Source organism: Carya illinoinensis, chromosome 11 (genome assembly GCF_018687715.1).
Source record: "Carya illinoinensis cultivar Pawnee chromosome 11, C.illinoinensisPawnee_v1, whole genome shotgun sequence".
In the NCBI taxonomy this organism is placed as follows: domain Eukaryota; kingdom Viridiplantae; phylum Streptophyta; class Magnoliopsida; order Fagales; family Juglandaceae; genus Carya; species Carya illinoinensis.
The window spans coordinates 44,816,412-44,837,397 of record NC_056762.1 but is presented as its reverse complement, the minus strand read 5'-3'; the positions used below and the strand labels follow the sequence as shown (position 1 = coordinate 44,837,397).

The 20,986-nt window shown below is 35.8% G+C and overlaps 3 protein-coding genes and 1 pseudogene across 8 annotated transcripts; all 4 read right to left on the bottom strand.

The window, feature by feature from the left end:
- Positions 1-696: 696 nt before the first annotated feature.
- On the bottom strand, positions 697-5,179 carry LOC122281433 (protein YELLOW LEAF 1, choloroplastic-like). Of its 3 annotated transcripts, none has more exons than XM_043092902.1 (5): positions 4,968-5,179; positions 4,500-4,579; positions 3,038-3,264; positions 1,994-2,063; positions 697-930 (listed from the first exon to the last, which is right to left on the bottom strand). In XM_043092902.1, the coding sequence occupies exons 2-5, from the start codon at positions 4,543-4,545 to the stop codon at positions 920-922; spliced, it is 354 nt and encodes a 117-aa protein (XP_042948836.1). In that variant the 5' UTR covers positions 4,546-4,579; positions 4,968-5,179; the 3' UTR covers positions 697-919. The 3 variants fall into 3 exon arrangements, with proteins under 3 accessions (XP_042948836.1, XP_042948834.1, XP_042948835.1); XM_043092900.1 differs by lacking the exon at positions 697-930 and adding an exon at positions 1,018-1,488; XM_043092901.1 differs by lacking the exons at positions 697-930; positions 4,500-4,579; positions 4,968-5,179 and adding exons at positions 1,018-1,488; positions 3,618-4,486.
- A 3,115-nt stretch (positions 5,180-8,294) lies between these two features.
- LOC122282575 (farnesyl pyrophosphate synthase-like) lies at positions 8,295-12,275 on the bottom strand. The gene is made up of 12 exons (XM_043094514.1): positions 12,085-12,275; positions 11,080-11,104; positions 10,846-10,961; positions 10,624-10,710; positions 10,396-10,512; positions 10,216-10,304; positions 10,061-10,112; positions 9,528-9,623; positions 9,219-9,263; positions 9,016-9,105; positions 8,859-8,930; positions 8,295-8,758 (listed from the first exon to the last, which is right to left on the bottom strand). Exons 1-12 carry the CDS (start codon positions 12,193-12,195, stop codon positions 8,630-8,632), a joined length of 1,029 nt encoding a protein of 342 aa, XP_042950448.1. The 5' UTR covers positions 12,196-12,275; the 3' UTR covers positions 8,295-8,629.
- Positions 12,276-13,363: 1,088 nt separating this feature from the next.
- LOC122282574 (E3 ubiquitin-protein ligase At1g63170-like) lies at positions 13,364-17,325 on the bottom strand. Of its 4 annotated transcripts, XM_043094513.1 has the most exons (5): positions 17,090-17,325; positions 16,839-16,946; positions 15,595-16,425; positions 14,984-15,365; positions 13,364-14,731 (listed from the first exon to the last, which is right to left on the bottom strand). In XM_043094513.1, exons 3-5 carry the CDS (start codon positions 16,095-16,097, stop codon positions 14,585-14,587), a joined length of 1,032 nt encoding a protein of 343 aa, XP_042950447.1. In that variant the 5' UTR covers positions 16,098-16,425; positions 16,839-16,946; positions 17,090-17,325; the 3' UTR covers positions 13,364-14,584. The 4 variants fall into 4 exon arrangements, with proteins under 4 accessions (XP_042950447.1, XP_042950446.1, XP_042950445.1 ...); XM_043094512.1 differs by having other exon boundaries at positions 16,839-17,325; XM_043094511.1 differs by having other exon boundaries at positions 15,595-16,946.
- A 1,717-nt stretch (positions 17,326-19,042) lies between these two features.
- LOC122282549 lies at positions 19,043-20,876 on the bottom strand (annotated as a pseudogene).
- Positions 20,877-20,986: the final 110 nt, after the last annotated feature.

The following is a 20,986-nucleotide window of genomic DNA, read 5'->3' as shown; positions in this document are numbered from 1 at the left end:
ATGTTTCGACCCATATTATATTACTAATAAAAATTAAATATTGTAGAGATTAAATCGTATATTTATCTCTTCTATTTAATATTTAAAGGATTGAGATAATGCAAAAGTGCTTATCAAAGTCCTACTGAATTATTAGTGCTACTTTATAAGCAAAAACCAATAGAAAAGCATTATAGAACCGATCCAGATGGACCCATCACCCACGAAAGGAGGCGGGCTCATTTGTGAATTTGTATGGCTGGCTGGCTTCCTTTAAATGGTTCTTTGGTCCACATCATACATATATATATATATATTATTCTAATAGTTGTAATCCGACTGCCCACCAGTGAAATGGATGGATTTGATTTGAACGTTTTGAGGCTGCAAAGACAATTGCAGAGGCAAATGCTGATGGGAACCAGCAGCAGGAGGTTGAATTATTCTTTTGATCTCTCACTTTCCAGGCTTAATGGGACGAATCCCCGAATAAAACATGGACCACATCTACAAAATGAGTCCTTTTTAATGGATATGTCGCAGTTCTGAATTTCATTGAGCCTGTTTGGTTATGGAGATTTTTTATCTAAAAGTTTTAAATTTTAAAATTAAATATTAAAATATTATATTTTAATATTATTATTATTTAAAAATTTAAAAAAATTTAAAAAAAATTAAATTATTTATTATATTTTGTATAGAAATTTGAAAAAATTATAATAATAAGATAAGAATTTTATATTTAAAATAAAAAATCTTGATAACCAAACCAAACCTGAGTTCCACTTCCCACTTTCTTCCAGTAATTTCTCATTGGTTTGGTTTTTCTTGTCTACAAGTCTACCAAAGCTAGCTGATAGGAATCTCAATCCAGTAGGCTTGAGAGTCTGAGACCTTCGGTTGGGTTTACAACGGTCCCACCGAGGAAGACTCAAATCAATTATCCATGATCTGTACAGAAACCAAAACTTTAGAACATGGACTGCTGCCTACATTCAATTTTGCAGTCATAGTAGGACACGTGAGAACTCAATAAAATTAACAGAGCAAAATTGCAGCAATTACACCTGAAAATTCTCCGTCAAAGAGAGGCATGAAGAAAAAAACACGATGTTGACAGAGAGTTATGTCCATGCAAACCAGTAAACCACCCTCCTATTTTAAAGCTGCACACAGCCAATACGCCAATAAAACTCGAGCTATATATAACAAAGTTGGCATGTTTAGACTCAAAAGCCATCTATGATAGTTATACAGAAAGAACGCAGCGCCAAAATACTCGCCAAAACTATTATTAATTTCTAATCGTTCTCTCTCATCTTCTCTCATCACGATAAGCCCCCTCACTTTCCTTATCCTTTAAAAAGCCTAGAAAGGCAAGAAAGCCAAAAAAGAAAAATCCACCAGACCAGTTGCCTCCACCTCCACCGCCTCCACCACCACCATCACCATCATCACGAGGCGGGAATCCAGACCCACCATCATCAAGTTGAGGCGACTTTTCCTTGCCTGAAGTTGCAGCTAATATTAATGACCCCATTTAAAACAACAAATCACAGAAACTCGAGAAAACAAAAGATCATATAAACTTCAAAAAAAATGTCCGTTTACGTGTTGATTTAAGCAACGCCCTCTACCAACAAACTCAAGAGAGGACATAAAACAACAATGATTGCCAAGGACTGTCCAAATTGGAAACTAGGTGGCCACGATGATAGAAGCACCCATTTTCAGCATATCTTATCGTTCATTCCAAGATATTCTTCTTAGCTTAAAATTTTATAACTCAATAAAAATACATCTCGTACTTATTAAACTAAGCAGATCAATATAAGCAATAATATGATAGATCCCGCAATGAGATCCTTAAGGTAACACTTGAGGTTACTCAAAGGATCTGAGAAATGAACCGTGAGGACAACCAAAGTTCCATTATAATAAACAGAAAAAAGAGAGAACTTTAAAAGTGATACTGAATGAATATAGGGAAACAGCCAATGATTCAGGGTATTACCAGGAACGTGAGTGATAGTTGGCGCCTCACGTGTCACAGTTTGAGTTTGCTCTGCACCACATCTTGCATTCTGGCCAAGAACCAAGATGACAATTTCAAGAACAAGGAAAAAAAAGTAAAATTATATTTGCATGATATTGCAAGATTTGATTTGCAAGAACATTTACATTGAAACTTTATTTTACAATCCAAAATCTTGCTATGTCAGCAGTTGTGAGACTCAGGAATATAAAATAAAAAATAAAAAATAAAGACAGAAGAACAAATCACCAAGCATTAAAATCCTGGCCCTTTTCATTTCCAAGCATGTATGAATAAAGTAACATAAAAGGAAAGGTCTATATGCATTGCGATAGCTTCATCCATACTTGATCTTGTACTATTGCTCTAAGTTGCTGTCAAAATAAGAGTAACAAAAATTACTTGCATACTGAGACATTCCTACACCAGCTGAGCAGTAACTGATACTAGGGAAACTCTTAGGTGCATATAAAGTAAAAATATCACACATAAAAATTTCCTCAAAAGCTCTGAAACTTACGCCTCGTTTGGTTACGCAATTCAGATGAGATGAGATGAAATGTTTTGTTGAAAGTTGAATAAAATATTGTTAAAATATTATTTTTTAATATTATTTTTATTTTTGGATTTGAAAAAATTGAATTATTTATTATATTTTGTGTGAGAGTTTGGAAAAGTTGTAATGATTATATGAGATGAGATGAGATAGTTTGGTTTTGTGTAACCAAACCAGCCGTTCTGCACCTAAGAGCTGTAAGGGGATATCACCTAATGTAACAGCATGCAAATAACCTCACCAAGTGTTAGAATGTGGTGAATCTTGGTATACAGGAAACAACGAATAATTGATGATTTCCACTTCTTGCTATTTTCACAATAGACAAATGTGTGAGCTGCAGAGTTTATGGTTGAACATATAATTGATATCAAAGGAGTAAGTTCAATCATAGTATGATACAAGAAAGGCATATATGGCAGGAAATGGGAAATAAGAATAAACCTACCAACGAGGAATAAACCTACCAACGAGGAATGGCATAGTAAGGAAGCAGACTGTGTTCGAGTTGAATGAATAGTAGGTCCTCTTCTATCAATAGGCAAAATTTGTGCACCAAGCCCTGGCGGTCCTGCTCTTACAATTTCAAGTGTTCGCGTTTTTCCACTGAACTCTTGAAATGGAACAAAAAAAGTCTTCACTTGATTAGATCCAGTAAGCTTAGTATGCCCCCTGCATTGACCCTCTCTTTTCACTACACAAAAAATAACAGTTGAGTGGCATTCTAAATAATTCATATATAGAGTTCTCTTGAAAAATACACAATATTTCCACATAATGGAAACTTGTGCAAATAGTAGGAAAGGAAGGAACTTTCTAAAATAAAATAGGACAATAAATCTAGCCTCATTTGTTTACACAAATGAGATGATATGAGAGGAGATGAAAGCTGGAAGTTGAATAAAATATTGTTGAAATATTATTTTTGTTTTGAGATTTGAAAATGTTGATTTGTTTATTGTGTTTTGTGTGGGAGTTTGGAAAAGTTGTAATGATTAAATGAGATGATTTGTGAAAAAAAAATGAGGTTAATCTTAGAATACTGACCGCAAAAGGAATTATGGCATAAACGAAACATACACCAAGGGTGGGACAATATATCCTCTCTTCTTTTATGTCATCTTCACCATTAACACGAAAAAGAAGGGGTAAATCAAAAGCATGAAATTCCTGAAAATTGTTGAGCTTAATTCAGTCCACTTGAGACTTGGCTCCAACAAATACTTTGGGTTGGTTTCACTCAAATATACACATCTGATTCAATCCGTGGAGTAAAGCTAAAGGATGACCAAGATTGGTGTAGCACCAAGTTGCGTGGTCATATTTGCACCCTTGACAACAACTTGGCCCAATTAACAAAATGTTAAATGGTTTGCATTGAAGTAGTTCAGTTTATAATCTTAGATATAATATCACCTATATAAGAGAGAAATGGAAGAAACCATTGGCAAAACATAATAATGAGGCCAGAAACTGGAACACAAGCAGTTTTCAGACTGAAATAGGATATAGAAAAGTATCAAAATCTCTATCATATGATCAATGGAAAGACTTAAAAAAAAATGACCATATTTTTGTGTGTGACAAATTCCTCTACTCCACCAAAATAATCAGTTTCAAGAAAATATATATCCTTCGCACCAAAGTCTCATGAACTCACAGCTGACCAAAGCAAATTGCACGGTCGGAGTGTTATACATGTAAACTACACATGTAACCATGCCACTATGTGCAGAATAAATACAAGTAGTTAACACATTTTTGGCGTCAATCTATCTGAAGATAAATCTATCTATATTCCCCACTCAATTTTTTGAACACTTCAACTATGGTGAAACAAAAGTGTATTTCGCAGTTTCGAATCCAAAGAACACATATCAACTCAATGTATTTTTATGCTAAATTACAGGAAGTAGTCATCATATATACCTAGTGGAAATTGATTCGAGGTGGCGAAAATATTTGCGGTCAACATTGGCAGCTTGATTTTTGAGGAAAAACCACTTGAACTGAACAGACATTTTCATTAGAGAACAATGTGAATAATGACAAAACCAAAATAAATTTGTCCGGTGAATGGACTTAAACTACTCGTGAAATTAACAACTGGAAAAAGAACTAAAAGAAATTAGGGTAAGCCGTCAAGTGGGGGTACCCCTTAGATCAGAAATCCACGGAATCAGATGATACATGACATGGTAGAATTTTGTTCCACCATGTTATAAAATTTCTTGTGATATGAAAAATATAACTTTTGTTGAACTCAAAACGTTCAAATACGAAACCAAAGCTTTAAAAACAGAATTTTTTTCTCACAACTCTTTTAGCGACGGGAAAACCTAGAAAGAAAGGAGAGATTTTATGTAGAGCTGACAAATTGATTGAAAATGAACTCACCTCAAGAATGTAGAATAGTCGGACTATACGCGAATTTGGAGTTGGGTTTAACCGCTTGGCTTCGGAACGAAGAAAAAGTACAATAAAATGAAAAGAAGAATGAATATTAGAGTTGGAAGTTTCGGTCTCCTTCTCGCAGTTTGTAAGAAACCAAACAACGAATGAGAAATACAAGGCGGCGCCGAATGACTTATCGTTTTGTTCATTCACTTATGATTTGTCATGATTTAGTAATTGGGCTGAACTCAAAATTATCTTTTCAAAATTCAAAATTTTCATCTTATTATTATATATTTTTTAAATTTTTATATAAAATATAATAAATAATTTAATTTTTTTAAATCTTAATACAACTTTTTTAAATTCTAATACAATAATATTACTAAAACTAATATTTTAAACTCTCATATCAAATTTAAAATTCTCATCTCTACTTCAAATCTCTCCAGTTGGGCTAAGCTACTGATTATGCTTTAAATCTGACCCAATGAACATAAAAAGCCCAAGTATCAAGCGGCGGTCCATCCAATGGTTCAATCATTGACATTTGACACTGATCTTCTCTTTCTTCGTGAATTTGATGTACTTGTAAATTAACGCCCCCGTTTGAATATAAAAATCTTATTAATTAATCTCAATCATCTCATTTTATTATTATAAATTTTTTAAATTTTTATAAAAATATAAAAAATTATTCAGTATTTTTAAATTTTAAAATAATAATAATATTAAAAAAATATTTTAATAATATTTTATTCAATTTTTAACTTTCATTTCAATCAATCTTTTCTCAATTCACAATCTAAATCTCTCCTAAATCATTAATTATTTCGAGAAATTAAATTAAAAAATATCATTTTTTATCTTTTATATTTATATATATATCATTTTCAATCATATGTATAATGAATTCTGTATTTATTTTTGAAAACACATTAAAAAAAAAAAAATAGTGATTGGATCAATTGAGCAGCTTGCATTTCTAAAGAAGTAATTATGCATTCTTTAGAATCGTTAGGCTACATTTTGATATTACGGTGATCTCAAATAATTTGAATTTATCTGTAAATAATAGTATTTTATAGGTCTTCTTAATATGTGTTTGAATGTAAATATGTTGAAATATATATTTAAATATATTAAATAGATTGAAATGAGTTTAACTTTTTATAGAAAATTGAAAAAACAGCGAGTTCAATGAATGATTAGTTTGAAATAAATTGAAATAATCTTAACATCCAAATATAATCAATTTTGCGAGAGAGGTGAACATAATAACGTAATGGATCTAATTCGAACTTGCTGTTGTTGGAGTATTAATGTATACATGCCAAATGATCATCATCAAAGTTTGTGTTCAAGATGGAGAGAATATTGCATCACCATAACATTATCAGGACTTAGGAGACAATGTGATTGAGCTCTTGCGTACAACAGACCAATTAAATTATTTATAACATGGGTGCTTAACTCATATATATATAATAAAATTACGTATTGAATGAAACGTGTTTGATTGCCCAATACACCCACAAAAAAAAAAAAAAAGAAAAAAAAAAAGAAGAAGCCATTCTCTAGAGATCGAGAGAAGGAAACAACGAATCATTTGTATTTTTTATTTTTACTTTTATTTTTTTAATATTAAAAAATAAAAACGATGTCGATTCCTTTACTTGGTTCACTTGACATTTTCCAAAAAAATGGAATACTATCAATGTAAAATTAAACAGTATGCCATTTTTGGTACTTGGCGATGACAATACACACACACAATATATATAGAAAGCTACTGGGCCTGGAGTGAGTCGCTGATGGGCTCCGATTTAGCGGCCAATGAGGAAAGGTTGGAACCAACAGAGCCGCCACGATGCATGCTGCCACTCCGGTGATGCCGACACCGGAAGGATCCGACATGTGTGGTGGGGGAGCAAAGACAAGTACTCTTACAACTCTTCCACCTTGAGATTTGTTTGGATTTGGACTCTTGCAACGTTGGCGACACAATTAAATGAGAGTGCTTCTTAAAATCTTCCAAATTAAATTCTCCAATGTTAACGTTTAGCTTTCGGCTCATCTGCTTTGGAGGCTTTTGCTCCACTTTTTCATCCATATTTTTATCTGTTGCAATTACAAATATAACTATAATTAATATAAAAAAAATTTCACAAAAGTATATTTACAAACTGACAACTTATAACATACAAGACAGTCATGATCTGTGTTATTAATTTGATAGCTTGTAGAAACAGGAATGAAACGGATTTGTGACATTGCATGACATGCTGCACAAATCACGAGTCAAGCTTCCATACATAGACAAGTTATCCGTTGGACATAATCTGGTCTTGTGAGCATTGATTACAGTATCCTTAATAATCATTGAGGATATTGTGGACAGCTTGATCAATGATCATGCGATTTAACAACAATAAAGATATATCATTTTCAAAGTTATAAACACCGATTAATGTGTGTGTGTGTGTGTATATATATATAGCAAATGAGGAGCGAGCATGCAGTTGGATGAAGATCAGTATTTGGAATAATTAAATAGATTTACCTTGAATGAATAAAAAAGAATCTCCCGTGGATGTTGGTTGTTACGTACCCAATTTGCCTTCAAAGTGAGAAAAGGAAAAAAGTAATAACGTAAAGAATTTTCCTCCTCTCTTTATGATCTCTTATTAAGAGGAATGAATAGACGACTCGTCTCGATTTCTCTCCCAAAAAGAAAATAACAGCTCCGAATGAGAAATTTGAAATAACTAATCTCTATTTTTCCGCTACAAATTTGTGGTAATACCCAACAAAACAAATTGTAGCCACTAATTCTCATTCTTCCTCGGAGACTAACAAACTAAAATAGGACCTTATTAATTAGGTATCTTCTGTTTCCTTAAATATATAATTGCATTACCTTTCTAATTACTTAATTTGTCATGAGACCGAGTTTTATGTATATATGATCTCTCTCACTATAACCAATTAGCCAAGAGTACGAGTAAGAATTCAAGCGGGTCTCTCTCCCCTCACCACCACTCTTGCATAGACCCTTGATAACATTTAACACCATGCATGTGGAGAGTTTATATTACATATTTATAGGGTCACGTCTCCGTATTTTTGTCACTTGTACCAAAACTTTCACATAATGCTTTTTTGTTCGTATACAAGATCAGAGAGCTCAAAAGAAAGGCATGAAACAAGTGCAGAACTTAGATGGCGCAGAAGGGCACCCTTCTAGTAGTACTAAATAGGTATATTAGTCCACCTACCTCGAGTTATGAAAAGCATCTTGTGGAAAGGGATTGATATCTTACTCAATGCTTGAAGAGGAGTAACATCTTTCTCATAAGTTTTATTTCATCGTACAAGCAAGATGAAGGACGAGATACACTGATAATTAAAAACAAAATTCATTCGGAATCTTGTACAACCTTCCGATTGCATAGATTCACCAACCCGATTTAGCAGATTGATTATTCACTATGAGAGAGGGGGCGAGAGAGAGATTATACACCATATGAGAGAGAGAGAGAGACGCCAAACTTGAACACTAGAAAGTAACTGCTCACAAATACCAAACACTTCTATGGGAAAGACCAAATGCTAATGGTGTAAAGAACTGGTTATCAACTCTACCGAACCTTACATCTCAGCTCCTACTTCTGTCTCTTGTAAATCTTTGCCAAGAATGATTTTAACACTGCCTGTACTGCTTTACTTGGATGAGCTTCTATGGATTTTACAAGCTTCTCATAACTCTTACTCTCATACTCCACAAAGACACCCTGCAAAACACCCTCAGGTTAAACCAGTATATGCACTCAAATAAAGAATATTGCTCCAGAGAAGGTAAAGAATAAAGATGAGGCAGGGAGGGAGACAAACCTCAAGATCAAGAACCTTATATAGCTCTTTCACTTTTGCAACACAAGCTTCATCTGCTTTCCCGTAGTTCTCCTGGTGACGAAACATGCATACACAAGTCTAATACTATTGTCCCAAAACATAATACAATTTGAGTCAGATGAAGCTACTTCCTTACATATAATATTTTCAGCTGTTCTTCATTAGAGCGTTCTAGTGCTTTCACAACCAGCCAAGAGCATTTAAAATCTTCAATATCTGTTCCAATCTGATACAAAAAGACCACTGCTAAGGTCTCTAACTTTTCGTTAAAATGAGGAGATGAATATTCATGCAAAATTTCATTACCAAGAGTCATATGAGTACTATTGTGGAACATACCTTACCAATCACTTCAGGAGCACCATAGCAGTCAAGATAATCATCCTACAGAACACGTTTAACCATCGTTAACACTTCCAGAGAAGCTCTGGGAAATTACCAATAAAATATCTTGCATCTACAACAATACACGCACGCATGCACACATATGCATGTTTGGTTTCTGGCAAGAAATGGGAAAAAAAAAAGCTTGGCAAATAATTTGAGGTTGGAACAGAAACTGTAACGCTTCTGACAAGCACTTCTGTCTTCACACAGTTTTTCAGCGATCAAATGAAAATAAGGATTCCATGTGCAATAAACAGTTACCTGTACTTGAAAATAGTTCCCCATTTCTATAAGAATGTTCTTCACATTGATATGATTTTCAAGATTTTCACCAGCCATAAGCAATGCACAGGCAACCTGGATACATAGAGTGATCATAAAGAATGAAAATTATTAAATCAAAACAGTTCATAGGGCTCAAAAGTACTCTATTTATTTATTTATTTTTTTTGGGGGGGGGGGGGGGGGTGTGCACCAATATCTCGTATTTGGTGAGGCACAACCTACTCTTAAGAATATTTTTTATTTATAAATCACCAACTCTTAGAAAATATGGTCGTCAACATCCAAAAGTCCCACAAGCAGTTTCATGTGGAAAGAAATTTCAACCAGAAGTCAGCAACTTCATAGGAACACACTGTCAACAGATCTTCAGATTTACTTAGAAGCAACACCAGCTGAGAGTCTCTTTACATGGAATTTAACGAAAAACCTAACTTAATGGGTTTAAATAAAAGATAGATATCAATCAGACTAAGAAACAAGACAGAACATAAGATGAGAGAATTACTCACCGGAAGGTAGAATGAATAATAAGCGGTTTTGTACTGAACAATGCGTTGGTGGCTGCATGAGAAACAAATATTTGATATTTTAGAAACAAAAAAAGCATCCCATGATTGGAAGTTAAATCATAAAGAAATCACACTCATCCCAATTTTTTACTTACAGAGAGAGTGAGTACTTAGACAGATCTTTCTCTCCTACAAGTGTAGTAATCAAATCTATCATTTGCCCTGAAGCGGTTTGGAATTCCACCTGTACACATGTAAATAATGTCAAAATCCATCTTCGTTTAGAATGAAAAGTCACTGGTCCTCTTTTACAGTATACAGAAAGATATCCCCACCTCATTAAATAAGTCCAACAGATCCACATAATAAGTCTCTTCTCTAAAATGCTTTTTGAGAATTCGTGGAATGTGGTTACGGAGAAGAATGCCATCATTTACCGCAATCATACCAACCTAGGATCAATATTTGCAGAAGTTAGGAAAAACCATATTTATAAATATATAGTGTGTATATGTATACATATAGTAAGAAGGAAGGTGTTTGCTATGATTAAAAGTTCGCACCTTAGGTAGCCTAAACCAACATGGTTGGCCACGGCGAGTAACAGAATTGTCCATGATATCATCAAGAACAAGAAAATATGCTTGAAGCTGCAAGAATCATTGTTAAGATTACACAAAATTTAATTTTGATAGGGAAAAAAGCCAATCAATTGGTATAGAAACTTTCATGGGTGATAAAATCAGGATCAACCAACAGAGCAAAGAGATACGTTGCATCCATACCCATTCAATGCACCAACCTAGCGCACACGCAAGAAAAATCTCATCATTTGTTAGTTCCTTTCCTTCTTTCAGTAATTTGTAGCTGTCAATGACAGATAGTCCTCGGTTCAGCTTTCCTGCCATTAATTCAATCCAATTAAGTCATTTTCTCTTCCTAGGAGGACAGAAGCTTTAGCACAATGATTTACTGAAATAAAGTGGGCAATTACTTATATATTATATCACTATACACACCTCCTGGTACGTTGTAGTCAAGCATCTGCAAAGCACGGGTAACACAGACACAATCAGAACCGGTACATTGTAAGTAAAGAGACTAAAAAGGCTATACTGTTCAGACATTAGTAAAGTAATCGTTTTTCTAAGCATGGACAAGACAGAAACCTCCGAGGAACAGCTTGTCATATTGGGGCTCAAAGATAATCAGAAAAGTTCTTCCTCCCCCCCATCCCCATGTTTGGCATGAATAAAGATGTTTATGATGGAGGATAGTAGTGCGATATATTCAAACGTTTGCAGTAAATGCAGTTCCATTAATTTGCCCCAAGAGTAAATGAAATTAAGGTCAATTAATCTTGCAACTTTAAGTCATAATGGTAATTATCAGCCTCGGACCAGTGGCTCCTTTTCAGTAATCATCTTAAACATAGTCAAACTTTTCATCTTAGTAGTTCAATATGCAACGCTCCTGATTTCAGGAAATATACAACAGTCCTCGTATGATCTTTTGTGTTCGAGTCATTCGACCATCAATATTCACATTTTTCATTGTCCCCACGCCATGCTGTCTGACGTTGATCCGACAGACCAAGTTCTCAGACCACTTGGGACAAGCCATGACATTCCTATATTTCATACACCCAGAGAGAAAACCCCACATGCATCAGTTAAAAACCAAATACCCAACTAGATTCTGACAGCCAAACGCTTACAAAACGCATTAAATTACGCCAAAGCCGTCAAACTTCTCTCATTCAAAGTTCGAAATATAAGTCGAACAAGCTCCTAATTCTATGACCATGAGCTTGATTGAGAAAATAGAAATTAATAAACCAAAATCGAACTTGGAAGGAACTCCATACCGTACAAAACACCACCAACACTCAAAAACCAATAATCTCAAACAAAAAACTCAATCAAAGAGAACGAATATATATCGTGTATGTGAATGTGAAGGCGTATAGTTCTGTGCGTGAGCGTGTAAAACAGAGAGAGAGAGAGAGAGAGGATGGAGTATACCCGCTCGACCCATAGGCGAGAATCGTCGGTGAAATCAAAAGCTGGGTCGTGGACGAGCTCAGCCTTCAACACCGAGTACACTTCCAAGAAACTCAACCTGAAATCGCTCATGGTCTTTTTTTGTTTGTTCTGTTTCTTAAGAAACGCGCGCAGAGAGAGAGAGAGAGAGAAGCTCTGGCGAGAGCGATGCTCTGGGGTCAGTATTTAAAAGTTTTAAAAAGGGAATGGAGTGGTGGTAGAGACGTCGTCGTTTTAAACGCGACTGTTTTCAATCAAATTAAATTCTTGCAGTACATTAGCCGCTTGTGTTGAACTGAAAATGAGCTCTCATTAGTTGTTGTTACTGACTTTTTGTGGACGTAATTGAGATAGAGGCTCTAATTTGGGGTCAAATTACAAACATGCCATCCCATCTACTTTAGAACTACGAAGGCTGACTATCTAGTATTACTGCCAAGTGGACCAAGTATAGCACGGCAGAGGACGTCGTAGATACAGCGGCCTTTCATTTTCTAATTGCATGCCAGACTCTCTGTATTAATACTGCTGCACTGCCACCACATGAGTTTGACTAAATAGTTACATCAAGAGAGAGTACACCTGCCTTTAAATGTTGAGCTGTGCGAAATGCAATAACCAAACGAGATATATACTACCAATTTCAATACTTCCAGTACTTGAGCCAATTCTTGAGAATTCTATTCCTCTTTTTATAACTAAAAAATACCATCATTGGCTAAACCATAATATGAACTATCTCATTCTAATCAAATAGGTTAAGCCCACAATCCTAATGCCATCAATTATCTTGCTCATGCATTGAATCTTTATCTTAGACTTTGTTGCACATTACAAAAAGACAAAAGTTTTGGTGATATGTACGATCGATCATGAGCGAGTTCAGCTATTAGAGTTCAAGTCCCAAAAACCAAAAAAAAAAACAAAAAAAGGAAAATTATAAGAATTCTAATTACTGCTGGGATAAAGATAAACAGATTATTTGTCAGTATATATTAGGTTGTATGAGGTAGAGTAATATTACGTATAGTCGTGGAGTGTGTAAATATTACGTAATCTTTTTAAAAAAGAATAGGATACATGATTAAAAAAATTAATTTTTTTTTTCATGTGAGTCCCGTATTAATTTATTTTTTTTAAAGAAACTACGCGACACTTACACAACGACGACTACAAATATTATTTCTCATTAGGAATTATCGGTCTTAATTTTGAAAAATATTGACAAAGCACAAATATAGTTACCATACAAAATAAGAAATGCATAAAAATACTTTAATGGCATTTATTACTGACAACTATGTCACAAAAATTCATTGACAACTACCAACATATATTTCGAGTACAGCTAAATTTACAAATTCTCCAATGGGTTTCCGATTGATTAGAATGCTAAGACAACAGCTTCAGTCGAAGTCAAAGCGGCAATGTATGCAATCGCAGAGGCCGAGCCTAACCTCCAAAGGCAACAACTTCCACATTGGTTCATGTCAAAATCTCGACCATCAATGGTAAAGCTATTCCTTTCACACTACCGCTACAACCACTGCAACTGCTTCAAAAGTCAATTTATGTTGAAAATACATTTGTCTCGAAGTTAACACACAGCATCAGCATGCAATGTTCCAACGCCATCTTGAATCGAATTTTGTGCGTGTGTGTGGAACTTCTGGCAGCAGGTGCTAACAAAATCCACCGAACAATCATGTTTTCCTCAAATCATTCGTACTAACAACTCCTAACTTTAGAGACTACTAGAATGACACATTGAGAGCCACAACAAAGAAAATGATGACACAATCCTCTCTAATTCTGCAGAGAAGCCGACTGGTCATGTAAGCAATGAGGTTGTTAGTTTCCCAAACATTGACTTTTCACTACCTTTAATGTATTTTTCTTCCCTGCTTTGAATTTATATCACAAAGTTCGTTCCTTTTCTCATCAACATGGTCTCTTGTCACTCTCTTCTGAAGTGGGAGTGGGTTTCGTGAGCTATTTTACACTCACTTGTTCCACCAAGAAATTGGAAACAAACAAACAAGAAGAAGAAGAAGAAGACAAAGATTGTCTATACAGTGTGCCCAAAATGTAAACGTTGTGTTAGAGAGCAAACAAATTATATACACAACAAGGATTGTTGATTCATTATTTAGTTTACTCATTCTACATGATGATGACAACAACAAAAATCACATGTAACTGGTTGTATAACCTGGTGGAGTAATAGACTCTGCTACCCTTAGGAAGCGAGGAGTCCAGCATCCTTATCTGCAAATATGTATACTCAAAGACAGTACATTTATATATATATATATATATATTATGGTTACTGGTGACCTCCACTGTACAAGCAATACTCACTCAAGTAACCATGTTATAGTACATATATTTCACACAATAGTGAGAAAATCTTGAAAAAAATAGTAAAAAAGGAAAAATGAAAGGCCAATAAAAACCTTCAGCAACGTGATTATGTTGCTTTCTACCTCTCAAGCTCTTGTTTACAAAGAGGACAGCAAGATATAATTTGAAGCCATTGATCTACACACTTGAGGTGAAACATGTGGGAACAAGGTAACTGCCTCAATTCTTCCTTGTCCTTATATTTAGCTAGGCAAATACAGCATTCCTGTCATTTACACCACAAGAAAAAAGAACATCGCCATCAGCAACTTTATATAAACTTTACTAGGGCAATACTTTTTTTTAAAAAAAGGTCCCCAATGGGACAACATCTTCTTGACTTTGTTATCTACTAGTAACATTAGGCTTGAAAAGAGGAATGGATTTTTCTTAAAGATCATCAGTACGAGGCCAATTAAACACTTCTATTATCTATTGTATGAAATATTAGCTATCTGAAGATTGAAATGAGAATTACTGGATCTTCATTTGCATGATCCGAATTGCTGTCGGCATCATTGCCAAGATCAAACTTGGTGTCAACTTCCTTATATCTCCAACTGGGAAGCTGGGAAAGTTGATCATCAGATGCTCCTCTATCAGAGGACCCGGCATTCATATTGTATCCGACGAGGCTGCTAATGAGTGGTACACAACAGCATAGCAGCACAAATAGTAGGAATGGAAAAGAGTAGCAAATAGCATTCCAAGCCAGCAGGGAGATACAGAGCGCTTGGAGCTTTGGGGCTCGATGGAAGGAGCCAACACGAGAGTCAAAAACCCAAACATTACCCATCACAAATAAAATCGCAAAGAACAGTTCAAGTGAAGTCCGGCATCTGTTCATTAAATGTGAGATCCTGTGTCCATTACAAATTCAATTAAAAGGCTTGAAATGAAAACTCATCCGTGCATTAAAAAATTAAAAGCACGTAGAATATAATGTCTCATAACTAGCTCCAAAATTTTGTAATGATTCCAAACCGATAAGCTGCCATCATTAACATTGCGGATGGAAAGCACTGACCATTATTTGTTTAGGAAAAAAATAAACAATAGGAGTCGAAGGGCACAGCCGTAAAAGGATACCTGGATTCTTCGCTGCCCCCCTGCTGTTCCATTTCAGAAAGGCTGAAACCATCTTCATGAGTCAGATGAAGATGCCGGTAGTGCCCGTAGAGCAGCAGCAGACTAAGCATACAGCCAATATCATAGCCAACAATCCATATTCTCATAGGCCAAACAGGCATCTCACTCTTGGAAATGGCTAGAGTAAATGTCGTGGTGCTTATTTGAACAACCAAAGCTATAAACTCCATCAACATCCAAGTGCCAGAATTGAAAGGATTAGAACCAAGATCAGATCTTGATCCATTCTGGTAGTGGAATACTCTTCTTAAGAAGGAGAACCACCTTGCTCTGGAGATCCTCATCGCTATCCTTCCCAAAAACGAAGAAGGTAGGGCACGAACAGGCCTGTGTCGAGTGCCGACAGACATACGATCTCGTCCTGCTGAAGGATTTGATGAATATGAAGCCGCACTTCCTAAGTTGCACAAGGAGTCCGGTGGAAAGAAGTACCGAGTATTCATTTGGAATTATTTTTACTGGACTAAAAATCAAGCTCAAAACTTTTCCAAAGGATAAACCGATATTACCCCTTTATCCACTCTATCATCACAAATAATCCATATATATAGAAGTGTCATATGATTTTAGCTGAAATCGGAATAACAGCATAAGGGAATTTGCAATCACGAAGATGGTATTCTTGAGTCACGAAAAAAGTGGCTTTTGGCAAATTCGCAGTCACACTATTCATGAGGGTTCAAAATGTAAGTACCAGCTGGGTGGTGCAGCCCATGAGAATTAGCTTGCGAACCTTCTCTGCGTACATAAAGCTCCGGGTGAACTTGCCAGCTGCAGTAAGCAAAAACCCCTAATTCAGAAGCCAACTCTAACGTATCCCAAATCCCAGAAAGCCCACAGCTCAATACAGTGAAAAATTCAAGCACCAACTATTTATGGGTTGCTTTACTTCAGCTCTATGGCTAAGAAATCCCAGAAAGCCCAAAATCACTCCAGAAGGCACCACACCATGCACTAGAGGTTAGAAGCACTAATGGGGATTTGTGGATGGAGCTCAATATGAACAAAATCGTGGGAATTTTGAACTGTAAATAGAAGGATAGGGCAAGGCGAGCAGAACAAGGTGGGGTTTGAAGCTTATGTCAGGAAGGTGAAGTTGGGTGTCTCGGATGGTGACCAAAAAATCACCAGCAAGAGCTTTGCTTTGAGTCCAAGAAAATCATAGGGTTTGGAGGGAAGCTAACCGTTGGCCTAGCCTCCATCTGGCTATTGTTTATTAAGCAAGCAAAGCTTCAGAGACTAGAGAGTAACTGGTTCTTCAACTGCAGCGGACGCCGGATGCCCCTCTTCCCCTAATAGAAAATTGAAGTAAAATGGAATACGTTTCAGTATAATATTAAAGTTAGGTGTATTAAAGGAATTATAAGATAATTACGTCGACTAATTTTTGTTTACTAATAGAATATAAACAAGTGATTTGAATTATGGCGGGTACTGTGGCTCTGAGATTTATGGGTAGCGGTTGGCCAACCAATCCAACAAGCCAGTCGTATTATGTTGGGGCATGGCCCTCTTTTGTGCTTCCTCCTTGTTGAATATTGACCACACCATTCTTGCAGTGGGGAAGTTCGGCTGCTTGGTGGTAGGGAAGAACATTGTCGTGCTATCAGAATTCAAGGACAACAATTAGATCGATCTTAATTAAGAGACATATTTCGAAACACACAGCATGATTGGAGCATTTTGAGCCACTTATATTTTGTCACAATTCATGACGTCATTTTCTTAGAAACAAGCCATGTGTTGCGAGTGAGCCCAAAAAAATTGATTTTGTTTTCTGCAAAAAATAGTGTAGAAAAGAGGAAAAAAGAGATTTGATCTTGAACTCTATTTTCAATCAAATCATACTCAATTTTGAAGCTAAAATGCTATAGGAGAGACTTTACGAGTGAGCCCCAAAAATTGAGAGGCGTTTTGTCGCACAAGGCCTCCTGCCTATATCTGGATGGTGCCGACTGCCGAGACACCCATTTCTACTTTGAAATCCATTCAACAACATGTTTCTCACCAGCTTAATTGGTGATTTAGAAACACAGTTCGCCATAATCCAATCCTTACCAAAAACAAATTCTATTTAAAGAATGAATCAGTTTGTAAATAGTCTGGTATGACACACTTGAGTAGAGGGGGTGATGTTAAAAACCACCTTAAGTGTGAATGCATAGATTATACAGCTGCTGCACATGCACCGTCCTAGCACTGAATGTTGAAACTTGCACATATATATTGATTTTCAACTAAAGGTGCTGCAGTTGGTAGTTAGTCATCAATTACGGCTGATTAATTAGCAATTTGTTTAGTGGAACTTCTCTTATAAATAAGAGAGTTCTGATATTTAAATAGAGTGAGCAAATATCAGAAAAAGATAGGACGTGAGAGAGAATTTGTAGAATTTTTTAATCTTATACAAACTCAATAAAAGAGACTTCAGTAGACATAAATAATTTATTAAATTACTTAAATATCATCTTATGTAATTTTAGACAAGTAAGAGGCACAATACCATCAACTTCAGTACGTGTCTGTGTTGTACATTATTTTTAGTACATCCGAGAAAATTACGAAGGTGGGTTTCTTGCAAGACGCATATTGGATCAGTTTGGCCGGTAACTTTTGGCAACGTGTTGGGGGGAAGTGTCAAGTTTAGAGAGGACAAAATGATTTAATTAAAGATCGAAGCACAATGATTTAGAAATTTGACCACCTCAGTCGGAAACTAAGGGCAACGTGTGGAGGTTGAGACTGGGGGATTTGTTTGGGGGGAAAGTAGTCACATTCAGAAACTGGATTTGATGGAGATTGGAAAGACATAATAATACGGAAGTGAACAGCCTTATCTCTAATTTCGTCGACCTTGAGGCTTGGGCTATTCTCAAACGGCAACGTGTGGAGGTTGAGAGTGGGGGATTTGTTTTGAGGGGAAAGTAGTCACATTCAGAAACTGGATTTGATGGAGATTGGAGAGACATAATAATACGGAAGTGAACACCCTTATCTCTAATTTCGTCGACCTTGAGGCTTGGGCTATTCTCAAACGCTAACATTGTACTCCCGCATCGCGACCAGTTCTTGAAATTCGGAGGCGATGAGCGGGTTGGGCAAAGCCTGAGTTTGCCCAACCCGACCCCAAGGCACCAGGCCTTATGGCTCTGCAGCCCATTCTTTACCTATCCACGGACCCTATTCGTCCTTCTTTTCTTCTTTCGCCCCCCCCCCCCCTCCCGGTGATTGGAAGCCAAACGAAGAACAGTCATAACGATATTGATTTCCGTAGGTCGGGTTCAATCTTTTCATGCTTCATAAATTATTCTTTTCCGAAATTCATTTTGGTTTGGCTGCCGGTAAAATAGCTCGGCAGAACCTGCAATGCCGGGAAAATGCCTTTCTTCGTGGTCAAGTTTTGTCTTACCGGGGTGGGGGGTTGTTATTACAAAATTCTGGGTTGCTATTTTCTTGGAATCAGTAACAGTACGTATGGTTTACAAGGGGGTCACTTGGAGTTTTAAACTGTATTCATATGTCTTCATTTAATGTATATTTTTGTTCTTTTGCCCATTTGACTCCACTGATGTTTTAGTGTCTGGAATGACATGCACTTTGGATTCCACTAGTTAAAACGTTTTATCTATTGTGTTAGTGATGAAAGCGATGATGACGAGGACGATGAAGCAGCTTTGATACTTGAGCTTGAGCAAATAAGGAAGGAAAGAACAGAGGAGAAGCTAGGAGAAGCTACGGGAAGGTGTGTTACGTTACTTAGGGGTTCCTCTAGCGTATATTGATATTTGATTATGCTGTCGAAAGCTAGGATATGTTCTGGCGCTTGTTATTGGAGCTTATGAATTACCTGCAACAATTATGGTTGTTCGATGTTTCGCTTTTAATGAAGTGAATTTACTTGACAGAAAAAAAAGGGTACTTAGATGTTATTTGCTGGCTGGCCAAATCAAAGGGAATGCTATGTACTGTTTTCTTGTGTTGTGCTTTCAAGCCTCCTAACGACTGCATCGCTGATAGTCTGGGAGCTGAGTTTTTTTGTTCGAAGTCCTGAAATCGATCTCTTAGAAAATCAGCAAACTCATCGCATCAGTGGCTTTGTGCATCTGTTGGAGCAACAACAACGAGAGGAAGAGCTTAAAGCCAGGGAAGCATAGTTTCTTCGAGGAAACTACTACTTAATAAGATGAGATAAGATGAGATTAGATAAAATATATATTTATTTTTAAATATAAGATGAGATTAATTTGACTTTATTATAGTTAGTAATATGATGAGATCCACAAGTACTTGTAGTACTTTTTATAATATTTTATTTATTTATTTATTTACCAATGTTGCAATTTTTTTTTTTTGCTTCCTTTTTTTTTTTGTTTTTTTTTTCTGCTTTATTTATTTATTTATTTACCAATAGTGTATTTTTTTCGCTAATTCTTTTTTTTTAATTGAGAGAAACCATTTGGTCAATTTTTTTTTTTTTTTGTTTTTGTTTTGGCTACTTCCTTTGTTTATTTATTTACCAATGATGCATTTCTTTTTTGCTGCTTCTTTTTTTTTTAACCATTTGGTCTGTTTTTTTTTTTTTTTTGGCTACTTCTTTTATTTATTTATTTATCAATGATATAATTTTTTTTTAGATAAAAACTTGAGAATAAACTTAAGATCTTTAGAGATGAAAACTTGAGAAGAAATTTAAGATCTTTTGAGATGAAAACATGAGAAGATATTTAAGATCTTTTGATATAAAAACTGGTAAATCAAAATGTGTATTTGTTTTTGTAAAGCTTTTGACAGTACGAAAACTTTGAAAAATTTTCAAAATTTTGATTTTTAGTCGCGAAAACAAACGAGTCCATGTGAAAAGCAGGTCAGTAGCTTGAAGATCCTACTTTCCCCAAGTTCTGTAATCAAATCTAAGAGCTTTTCTAGTAAGTTTTAGTTGTTAGTGGAGTCCTTTTCTAATGCGACGTTGTTCTATATGCATTCATTGGCTTAGGTGGGATGACGATGTCCTTTTCCAGTGCGACGTTCTGTATGCATTCATTGGCTTAGGTGGGATGACGATGTGGTGTTTAAGAATCAGGCTCGTGGTGAAACCAAAACTCCAGAGTGCTTCATTAATGGCACCATCAGGAATGACTTCCACCGGAAATTCCTGCAGAAATACATGAAGTAGCTTACTGTTCAAATCCTGAGTGACGAAGCCCGAGCAATCATCGAGTGAAAAGAAACCCGTGATTTGTTATATAGTGCTCGAGTTTGGTACTCTCTCGGTATGGTCTCGTCTTGGTGGAAGTTTCAAGCTTGTATGTCTTATATGTGCGCCATCATCCAA